Raw genomic sequence first — 9,914 nt, 5'->3', positions numbered from 1 at the left:
CCATTGTATATATATACCACATCTTCTTTATCCATTCATCCATCAATGGACATTTGGGCTCTTTCCATACTTTGGCTATTGTGGATAGTGCTGCTATAAACATGGGGGTGCATGTGTCCCTTTGAAACAGCACACCTGTATCCCGTGGATAAATGCCTAGTAGTACAATTTCTGGGTCGTAGGGTAGTTCTATTTTTAATTTTTGAGGAACCTCCACACTGTTTTCCAGAGTGGTCGCACCAGCTTGCATTCCCACAAATGCAAATTTTCATGCATCTAGTGGGTAAGCATTTATTCGAATTACAGTGGTGGTGAGAAATGTCTCATTTTAGATATTCTAGGAGGGGCATTTGCAGCCCAAAGAGAAAACTTCCACCTCCGCTTCACAGGATCACAGAGCAGCGCAGTCATGTTGCAGCATGTATACACAGTAGGAGAAGTTGTGGCCGTTTATAATGCAGATTCTCAGACTCTGCTCAGACTGGATCAATTCTCTGCAAGGAGGGGCCTGGGCTTTGCCTCTTAATGTCTGTCTGGTGATTCTCCCCCACCCTCCTTCACTTTTTAAATGTTATTTGATACCAACATACGTTTTGAAAAATTATTTATTTATTCATTCTTGTTCTATTCTATTTCTTAGAGAAAGAGTGTGAGTGGGGGAGACAGGCCGAGGGAGAGAGCCCAAAGCTGGGTTGTTAACAATAATTTATTTATATTTACATATGTGATTTTCTCTTATGCCTTCCTCCTGGCTCCCTATGAGAAGTAACATTTTACATTTTGTGTTTTCCATTCTTTTAAAATATTTAAAAATACAGTTTTTTCTTCTTGGCATCTAGGCCTATAAGACATATTGTTTAGTTCTGCTTGTTTTAAAAAAAAATTTTTGGCCTCAAGAGAAAGAAGTTTATTATTTTTTATGAATTTTTTGTGATAAAGTATATATAACAAATTTTCTGGTAACAGTTCTAAAGTGTACAATTCAATGGCATTAATTACATTTGCAATGTTGTGTAATCATCACTACCATTTCCAAAAATTTTCATCACTCCAAACAGAAACTCTGTACCCATTAAGCAATAATACTCCTCTGTCCCCTCCCCTAGGCTTTGGTAACCTCTACTTTGTGTCTATGAATTTGCCTTTTCTAGATATTTCATAGAAGTAGAATCATACGATATTTGTCTTTTTGTGTCCGGTTTCTTTCACTTAGCATAATATTTTCAAAGCTTATTCATGTTGTAGCATGTGCCAGAACTTTTTATAGATGAACAGTAGTCTATTGTACATATATGCCACGTTTTGTTTATCCATTCATTTGTTGAAGGACACTTGGATTGTTTCTACCTTTTGGTTATTGTGAATAATGCTGTCAGGAACATTGATGTACAAGAATCTTTTAGAGACCCTATTTTCAATTATGTTGGCTATATACCTAGAAGTAGAACTGCTGGGTCATATAACAATTCTATGTTTAGCTTTTTGAGGAACCATCATAGTGTTATCCACAGAGACTACACCATTTTATATTCCCTACAGCAGTATATGGCAGTTCCGACTTGTTCACACCCTTGCCAACCTTTATTATGTATGTATATATGTGTGCATATATATGTATATGCACATATATATATATACACATAGATATATGTATTATACAATTTCAAACATATATTTTGAAAATATGTATATTTTAATATATTTATTTTATTTTGTTATTTTGAGAGTGATAGAGAGCGCGCACACGTGCAAACAGGGAAGTGGCAGAGAGACAGGGAAAGAGAAGAGAATCCCAAGCAGAGTCCATGCTGTCAGCCCAGGGTCTGACATGGGGCTTGATCCCATGAACTTGAGATCATGACCTGAGCCAACATCAAGAGTTGGATGCTCAACTGACTGAGCCACTCAGGGGCCCAACATATATTTGATTGTAGCCATCCTAGTAGGTATGAGTGCCATCCTGTGTGTGTGTGTGTGTGTGTTTATATCAAAGTTTTAAAATAATCTCTACACCTCATGTGGGATTTGAACTCATGACTCTGAGATTGAGAGTGGCATGCTCTTCCAACTGAGCCAGCCAGGTGCCTTGGCATCCTGTGGTTTTGACTTGCACTTCTGTAATGATATTTCCAGTGATGGTGAGCATCTTATCATGTGCTTATGTGCTTATTGGTCATTTGTGTATTTTCTTTTAAAAAAATGTTGGTTCCAATCATTTGCCCATTTTAAAAAGTAATATTTATTTATTTATTTATTTATTATTTATTTATTTAAAAATTTACATCCAAGTTAGCATATAGTGCAACAATGATTTCAGGAGTAGATTCCAGTGATTGATCACCTATGTGTAACACTCAGTGCTCATCCCAACAAATGTCTTCCTTAATGCCCGTTACCCATTTAGCCCATCCCTCCTCCCACAACCCCTCCAGCAACCCTCTGTTTGTTCTCTATGTTTAAGAGTCTCTTATGTTTTGTCTCCCTCCCTGTTTCTATATTAATATTTAAAAACATTTTTTTAATGTTTATTTATTTTTGAGACAGAGAGAGAGACAGAGCATGAACAGGGGAGGGTCAGAGAGAGAGGAAGACACAGAATCTGAAGCAGGCTCCAGGCTCTGAGCTGTCAGGACAGAGCCCGATGCAGGGCTCAAACTCACAGAGCGTGAGATCGTGACCTGAGCCAAAGTCAGAAGCTCAACCGAGCCACCCAGGCGCCCCTCTATATTATTTTTGATTCCCTTCCCTTATGTTCATCTGTTTTGTACCTTAAACACCTCATATGAATGAAGCCATATATTTGTCTTTCTCTAATTTCACTTAGCATAATACCCTCTAGTTCCATCCATGTAGTTGCAAATGGCAAGATTTCATTCTTTTTGATTGCCGAGTAATACTCCATTGTGTATACACACACACACACACACACACACACACACACAGACACACACAGACACACATCTTCTTTATCCATTCATCCGTCAATGGCATTTGCCTATGTTTTCATTGGATTGTGTTTTTGTTGTTTTTGTAGAATATCTGGATGTTAAATCCTTGTCAGAGATATGATTTATAAATATTTCCTCCCACTCATAGATTGTCTTTCCTCTTTCTTGATATTGTCTTTTGATGCACAAAAGTTTTAAATTTATCTATTTTTTGTTTTTGCTTGTGATTTGGATCAAAGAATCTTTTTCCAAGTATGTTTGTTTTTGAGCTCTCTAAAAGTGTTATCATTCTTTTTCTTTAAATATATTTTTTTAAATGTTTATTTATTTTTGAGAAAGCATGAGCAGGGGAGGGGGAGAGAGAGATGGAGACACAGAATCTGAGGCAGGCTCCAGGCTCTGGGCTGTTAGCACATAGCCCAATGTGGGGCTCGAACCCACAGACTGTGAGATCATGACCTGAGCTGAAGTTGGATGCTTAACGGACTGAGCCACTCAGGTGCCCCAAAGTGGTATCATTCTTAACGTAATCTCCTGAAACTTGCCACTTTCTTTCAAACTTATGGTTTTCCATGTTTTTTCATTGTCTGTTCACTCTCACAGCTGTGTAATACAGATTGTCCCTGACTGAAGATGGTTCAACTTAACGAGTTTTTTCTTTCCTCCTTTTTTAAAAAAGTATAGTTGACGTACACTATTCTATTAGTTTTAGATACATAATGATTCAACATTTGTATATAGCATGAAATGCTCATCATGGTAAGTGTAGTTACCATCTGTCACCACACAAAGTTATTCCAATATTACCGAGTATATTCCCTATGCTGTACATAACATCCTTATGACTTAATTTATTTTATAAGTGGAAGTTCATATCTCTTAATCCCATCACCTGGCTCACCTAGCTCCTCACCCCCGACTTCTGATTTTTTGACTTTATGATGGTGTGAAAGCAACATGCATTCAGTAGAAACTGTACTTTGAATTTTGATCTTTGCCCGTGCTAGTCATATGCAGGATGATAGTCTCTTGTGATGCTCAGCAGTTTCCAGTCAGCTACACGACTGAGGGTAAACAATCAATACGCTTAATGACCATTCTTTACCCACATAACCACTTTGTTTTTCATTTTCACTACAGTATTCAATAAATTACATGAGATATTCAATGCTTTATTATAAAGGAGACTTTGAGTGAGATGATTTTGCCCAACTTAGGCCAATGGGATTGTTCTGGGCACATTTAAGGTAGGCCAGGCTAAATTTTGATGCTTGGTAGGTCAGGTGTATTAAATGAATTTGTGTCTTACAATATTTTCAACTTAAGATGGTTTATCAGGATGCAGCCCTATCACAAGGCGTGGAAGATCTGTATTCCATTATATGAATATACCACATTATTTAGCCATCCCCCTATTAAAAGTATTTTGAGTACAGTTGACACACAATGTTACATTAGTTTCAGGTGGACAACATAGTGATTCAACATCTCTGTATGTTATGCTGTGCTCACCACGAGTGTAGCTACTACCATCGGTCACCTTCCAACACTATTACAATATGATTAATTGTATTCCCTGTATCTTTTATTCCCATGACCTATTCTTTCCAGAACCGGAAGCTGTATCTCCCTCTCCCCTTCACCCATTTTGTCCATCCTGTCAATCCCTTCCCTCTGGCAGCCATCACTTTGTTCTCAGTATTTATAGGTCTAATTCTGCTTTTTGCTCGTTTGCACCCATTCCCTACTGATGGACACCTATGCTGTTTCCAGTGATCTTGCTGTTACATCAGTGCCACCACCAATATCTCAAAGTGATTCTTTTGTACATTATAACTTAAGAACCACTGATCTTTTTTTTTTTTTAATGAACAAAGCAGTATTTTATTGAGTTCAATTGAGTAGGACTTGGAATAAAGAGTGCAGACATTTGACTGAAGCATACTGATTTTCCTCACCTGCTGTCTGTATTAATTACTGGATTACAATACCATGAGAACTACTGCCATTGAGCATGGTTTGCAGCAGCCTACAGTACAGCTTTAACCATTTTGTGTGATTTCTTGCAAAGAACTATCAGAGAAGACAATAAATACATTTTACTGATTTCAGGTTGGAGAAGTTTTAAGCAATAGGGAGATGTCAACACAGGGTGGGGAAGATGATTGTGAAAAGGAAATGTTTTCTTTAGAGCCCTGTCTCAGCCAGGTTGCAGGAACATCTATAAGGCGTTTGAAATAATGCAAAGAAGTGTTTTTTTTTTTTTTTCCCTCAGTGCTGAAAACTCTCCAAAACAAAGAGACACAGATTGATGTTTCCTCCCCCACTCCTGCACAGTGACTGATTTCGGGAAACACTTGGGCAGCTACAGGGGGTCATGGCGTGGCCAGGCTTCTTTGGGGTTTGTAAAGAAACACCAGGGGCAACTCAAGTGTGAAGCAAGAGCTCAGCTCTTAACAGGCATATTGTTTGTGGCTCTGTTACTGGAAAATGCAGTGACCTTAACAAGGTCAAAGTTGTGTAGACACAGCAATTACGAAACCCAGAAGGGGGTGGAGTGAGATACCAGAGGCATAAAAGCATCAGCAGGTAGCTCCCACAGCACTGCTCTTCCATCCGGCAGGACAAACCAAAGATGAGGTGAGTCCATGGTTCTGCCACTTCCCTCCTTCCCTTGCTCATGTCATCTTTCTCTGTGCACATCTTGTACCCACGGGACAGCTCAGGTATGGGGGAAACCAAAGGAGAGATGGAAATCAAGAACAAAGAAATAGGGCCACTGGGCTAAACTATAGCAAATTAAGGGGTTTAGTTTAGCGTGCTAAATCTTCTGCTTTTCTGTGTCCATGAGAATGTGACTTACTCTAAACAATATCTTTTTCCTCGAGGTTACAAAATTTTCATCTTTACAGGGGATGCCAGAGGCTCCCATAGTAGGCTTTCTGGTATTTAAGATATGTTTATTAGCAGATTTTTTTTTTGTTTGTTTTAAAAAATGTGTAAGACCAATAGTAACACATTTGAGTGACCCAATTAAGGCACTGAGATTTTATCAAAGCAAAAAAAAAACCCCAAAAAAACCAAAAAACCAAACCTTTTTTAAAGGTTGAAATAACAAGACTACATACTTAACTAAGCAATCTCTGTACAGTTGGCTTCTGTCAGCGAAACGATTACCTGGTAGTGTCGCCTATGCGTCAATGCCCATGTCTACGGTCATGTTTTCAGGAAGCCCGTTATCTTCCTGGTGACCTTTTGGTGTTTTGGGGTTTCCTAAAGGCAAATCATCATAAAATAATAGGAAAACCATAAATTCTGTATATTTAAAACATCTACTTATGGAAAAAATTAAAAAGTCTAGGGAATAGCATAAGAAATCCCTACCTTTCCATTTTCAAGTTACCCACACTTTATTAGCTATTATCCTGTAGCCCAGCGCCTTTGGTGTCGGAGGCTCTTTTTTTTTTTTCAGGAGAGCTCATTTATTATTAGCAACTTAATGTTTCCTCAATGCTGCCAGAAATTGAGGCCCACATGCCTATGTACCTTCCTATCTTGGTGGTTCCTCTCTGAGGCTCATGTAGAATTCCCAGCAGCACGGACCACACTGGAACCCGAGTGGACTGTGTATATGGGTGCTGGCAGGAGGCAACTTCTTGGTTCTAACACTTCCATGTACCTTCTTCTCTGGCTGGCTAATGGGAGGTGTGTGTGTGTGTGTGTGTGTGTGTGTGTGTGTGTGTGTGTGAAGCAAGGAGACCAGTTGTGCACCCCTTCTTGTCCTGTCTCTGCAGAGCCCTGGGAGCTGTCGTTGCCCTCCTGTTCTGGGGGCAGCTTTTCGCAGTGGACACTGGCAATGCCACGGATAACACAGGTAGGTCTTTGGGTTTGGGTGGGAGCTGGATGTCCCAGCACTGCTGGGTCTCATTGACCCTATCACATCTACACCCTCTCTTTGGGAAAAGCCACTTCCTCCTTCTCATCTTAACCTCTGGTATTTCAGTCCCGTGAAGAACACTGGAGAGCCATCCAGAGAAAAGGGGGGATGGCCTTCCCTTTGGCTTCCATTTGAGGTGGAGGGCAGTTGATACGCAGAACAGCTTCTTCTCAACTCTTTTCATGGGTCTCTGGGATGAGTTTCTGAACATGAACCCCCTCTTCCTATTGCATTTCCTTTGCAGAGGTCAGCCTTCCAAAGCCCCCAGAGATTGAGAATGGCTATGCAGAGCACTTTGTTCGTTACCAGTGTAAGCCCCTCTATAAACTGCGCACCGAAGGAGACGGTAAGACCTGGACCATGTCCCTGCACCCTCCTCCATCCCGGCCTTTCCATGATGAGTAGGGCCAAGGGTGATGGGCCAGAAAACTTACATGTTCTCCTTGGAACCAGAAGAGGTAGATTCTAATAGCGATTTTGTCACCAGTAGCTGTGGCCTTTTGGGCAAATTAACTTTAGCTCCAAGTTTTCTCCTTTGTTAAGGGGAGGTGATAACTTGTAGCCTACTCATCTCAGAGTGAGATCTACATCTCCAAAAGGAGATGTGGTAAAAAAAAAAAAACAACCAAGGGTGGTGCCAGTGATGACAAGGGGTGGTCCTTACTAGTGAGTACTGTGTTCCCAGCACTGTTTTAAGTTCTTGATGTATATCTGCTCACTTAGTTCTTACAAAACCCTCTGAAGAGATACTGTTACTCTCATTTTCCTTATGAGGACACTGAGGTACAGACAGGCTGAATAACTTGCTCAAGTTCAGGTAGCCTGTAAGATGAACAGGCAGAATTTGAACCCTGGTGCCTACTCTGTACTGTGTCTCCATGACAACAAATCTGTCCTGCTGGGCTTTGCTGCCCCCCCCCCCCCCCCCCACGCCACTTGGCTTCTAGTACACTGCTCTTCCCTTCCTCCCTCCCTCCCTTCCCCTTCCTTCTCCTCTCTTTCTCTGATTCTCTTTAAACACCTCCTCTCCTCATGCTGGGTCCAGATTCAGTGTCTTTTAACTCTTTTCTATCCTTTTGCTTCAGGAGAGTATACATTAAACAGTGAGAAGCACTGGACAAACAAGGCCATTGGAGAGAAACTTCCCGAATGTGAAGCAGGTAGGAAGCCAGGGGCCCTGGGAAGCTGACCAAAGGTAGGTGTTGAGAGTCTAGTGTGTGGGCAGGCACATCCTTCCTGAGTGGCTTCCTCTGAGCATCACAGGGCCAAGATGAGGGACCTGGGAGAACCCAAAATGGTCAGGCCGATAAGTGAGCATTTGGGTGATGGCTCTCCAAAAAAGTACACTAAGGATCTCCTTCATTTGGGTCTTTGGGGTATTGACTGAATCCACTGTCCACATTGCCCCCAGAGAATCAGAAGGCCCTGTGTGTACAGAGAGGCCGCCTAGGCAGCCCAGGGTCAAGTGTACAGCCAGCTCCAGGAAGAACTAGTCATGGGAGGACAGAACAAAAAGAAATCCATGGAAGTATGAGGCAGCAGGTTGGAGATGGGTTAGGACTTCTAGTTCCGGTTATTAGGAAAAGCTACTGCTCCTTCCCTTTCCCTCCTGGGACGGGAGGATTCTGTCTGCCTTCTCCTATGACTAGTGGTGTAGAATCGCTAAGCTGCCTTCTACCTAAAATCTGAGTTCCAGCCAACGCTGCAACAGATGGCTCTTTATTTAGGGAGAATGAATTTTTATAGCTTCTCACCCTCACAATGACTTTTAGGGAAAGTCTCAGCATTGAGATTTGAAAATCTCAGCACTACTTGTTTTTTTTCATGAGTTAGAAAAGCAGGAAATAGAACTGTGCCCTACTGATGTAAACAACTTTATAAAAAAGAGCCACTTTAAACTGTCAACAATGGAAATGGGGGGAGCAGGTGGTAAGGCAAGGAGTGTAAATATTCCTAGCTGTGCAGAAATTAACACAACAGTTTAGACAGCAGCAATTGCCAATGCTTTGCCCCTCTTTCCTACACTGGGAGACTGACATTTCTGCTCCTGACTTTCTTGCTTTCCTTGACAGTGTGCGGAAAGCCCAAGAACCCGGTGGATCAGGTGCAGCGGATCATGGGTGGATCAGTGGATGCCAAAGGCAGCTTTCCCTGGCAGGCTAAGATGGTCTCCCACCATAATCTCACCTCGGGGGCCACACTGATCAGTGAACAGTGGCTGTTGACCACGGCTAAAAATCTCTTCCTGGGCCATAACGATGATGCAAAAGCAAAAGACATTGCCCCAACTTTAAAACTCTATGTGGGGAAAAATCAGCCTGTGGAGATTGAGAAGGTGGTTCTCCACCCTAACTACTCCAATGTAGACATCGGGCTCATCAAACTCAAACAGAAGGTGCCCATTGATGAGAGAGTAATGCCCATCTGTCTACCTTCAAAAGATTATGCAGAAGTGGGGCGTGTGGGCTATGTGTCTGGATGGGGGCGAAATACCAACTTTAATTTCACTGAGCTACTGAAGTACGTCATGCTGCCTGTGGCTGATCAAGAGAATTGTGTGAAGCACTACGAAGGCAGCACAGTGCCCGAGAAGAAGTCACCGAAGAGTCCTGTAGGGGTGCAGCCCATACTGAATGAGCACACCTTCTGTGCTGGCTTGTCTAAGTTTCAGGAAGATACTTGCTACGGTGATGCTGGCAGTGCGTTTGCTGTTCACGACGAGGACGACAACACCTGGTATGCAGCGGGAATCCTGAGCTTTGATAAGAGCTGTAGGGTTGCTGAGTATGGCGTGTACGTGAAAGTGCCCTCCATCCTGGCCTGGATTCAGGAAACCACAGCTGGCAACTAATGCTGTCTGGCTGGGAGCCCTAGCCTGACAGCAAGACTTTACTCTGGAAGAGAGGAAACTAGATGGGAAGAGAGGGGATAAAATGGGGTGTGAAGCAGTGCTGAGTCAATCAATAAAGGGATTTCTTTTGAGTCATTTCTGTGCTATTTTTAGCCTCAGGCCTTTTTTATTCTCTCAT

The 9,914-nt window shown here is 41.9% G+C and overlaps 1 protein-coding gene across 1 annotated transcript; it reads left to right on the top strand.

The window, feature by feature from the left end:
- Positions 1-5,522: 5,522 nt before the first annotated feature.
- LOC125916374 (haptoglobin) lies at positions 5,523-9,871 on the top strand. The gene is made up of 5 exons (XM_049622546.1): positions 5,523-5,588; positions 6,743-6,822; positions 7,130-7,231; positions 7,971-8,045; positions 8,958-9,871. The coding sequence occupies exons 1-5, from the start codon at positions 5,584-5,586 to the stop codon at positions 9,734-9,736; spliced, it is 1,041 nt and encodes a 346-aa protein (XP_049478503.1). The 5' UTR covers positions 5,523-5,583; the 3' UTR covers positions 9,737-9,871.
- Positions 9,872-9,914: the final 43 nt, after the last annotated feature.

The sequence above is a fragment of the Panthera uncia genome (genome assembly GCF_023721935.1).
Source record: "Panthera uncia isolate 11264 chromosome E2 unlocalized genomic scaffold, Puncia_PCG_1.0 HiC_scaffold_20, whole genome shotgun sequence".
Taxonomy (NCBI): domain Eukaryota; kingdom Metazoa; phylum Chordata; class Mammalia; order Carnivora; family Felidae; genus Panthera; species Panthera uncia.
Note: the sequence above shows the minus strand (reverse complement) of the source record. Positions and strands in the feature narration are given on the sequence as shown.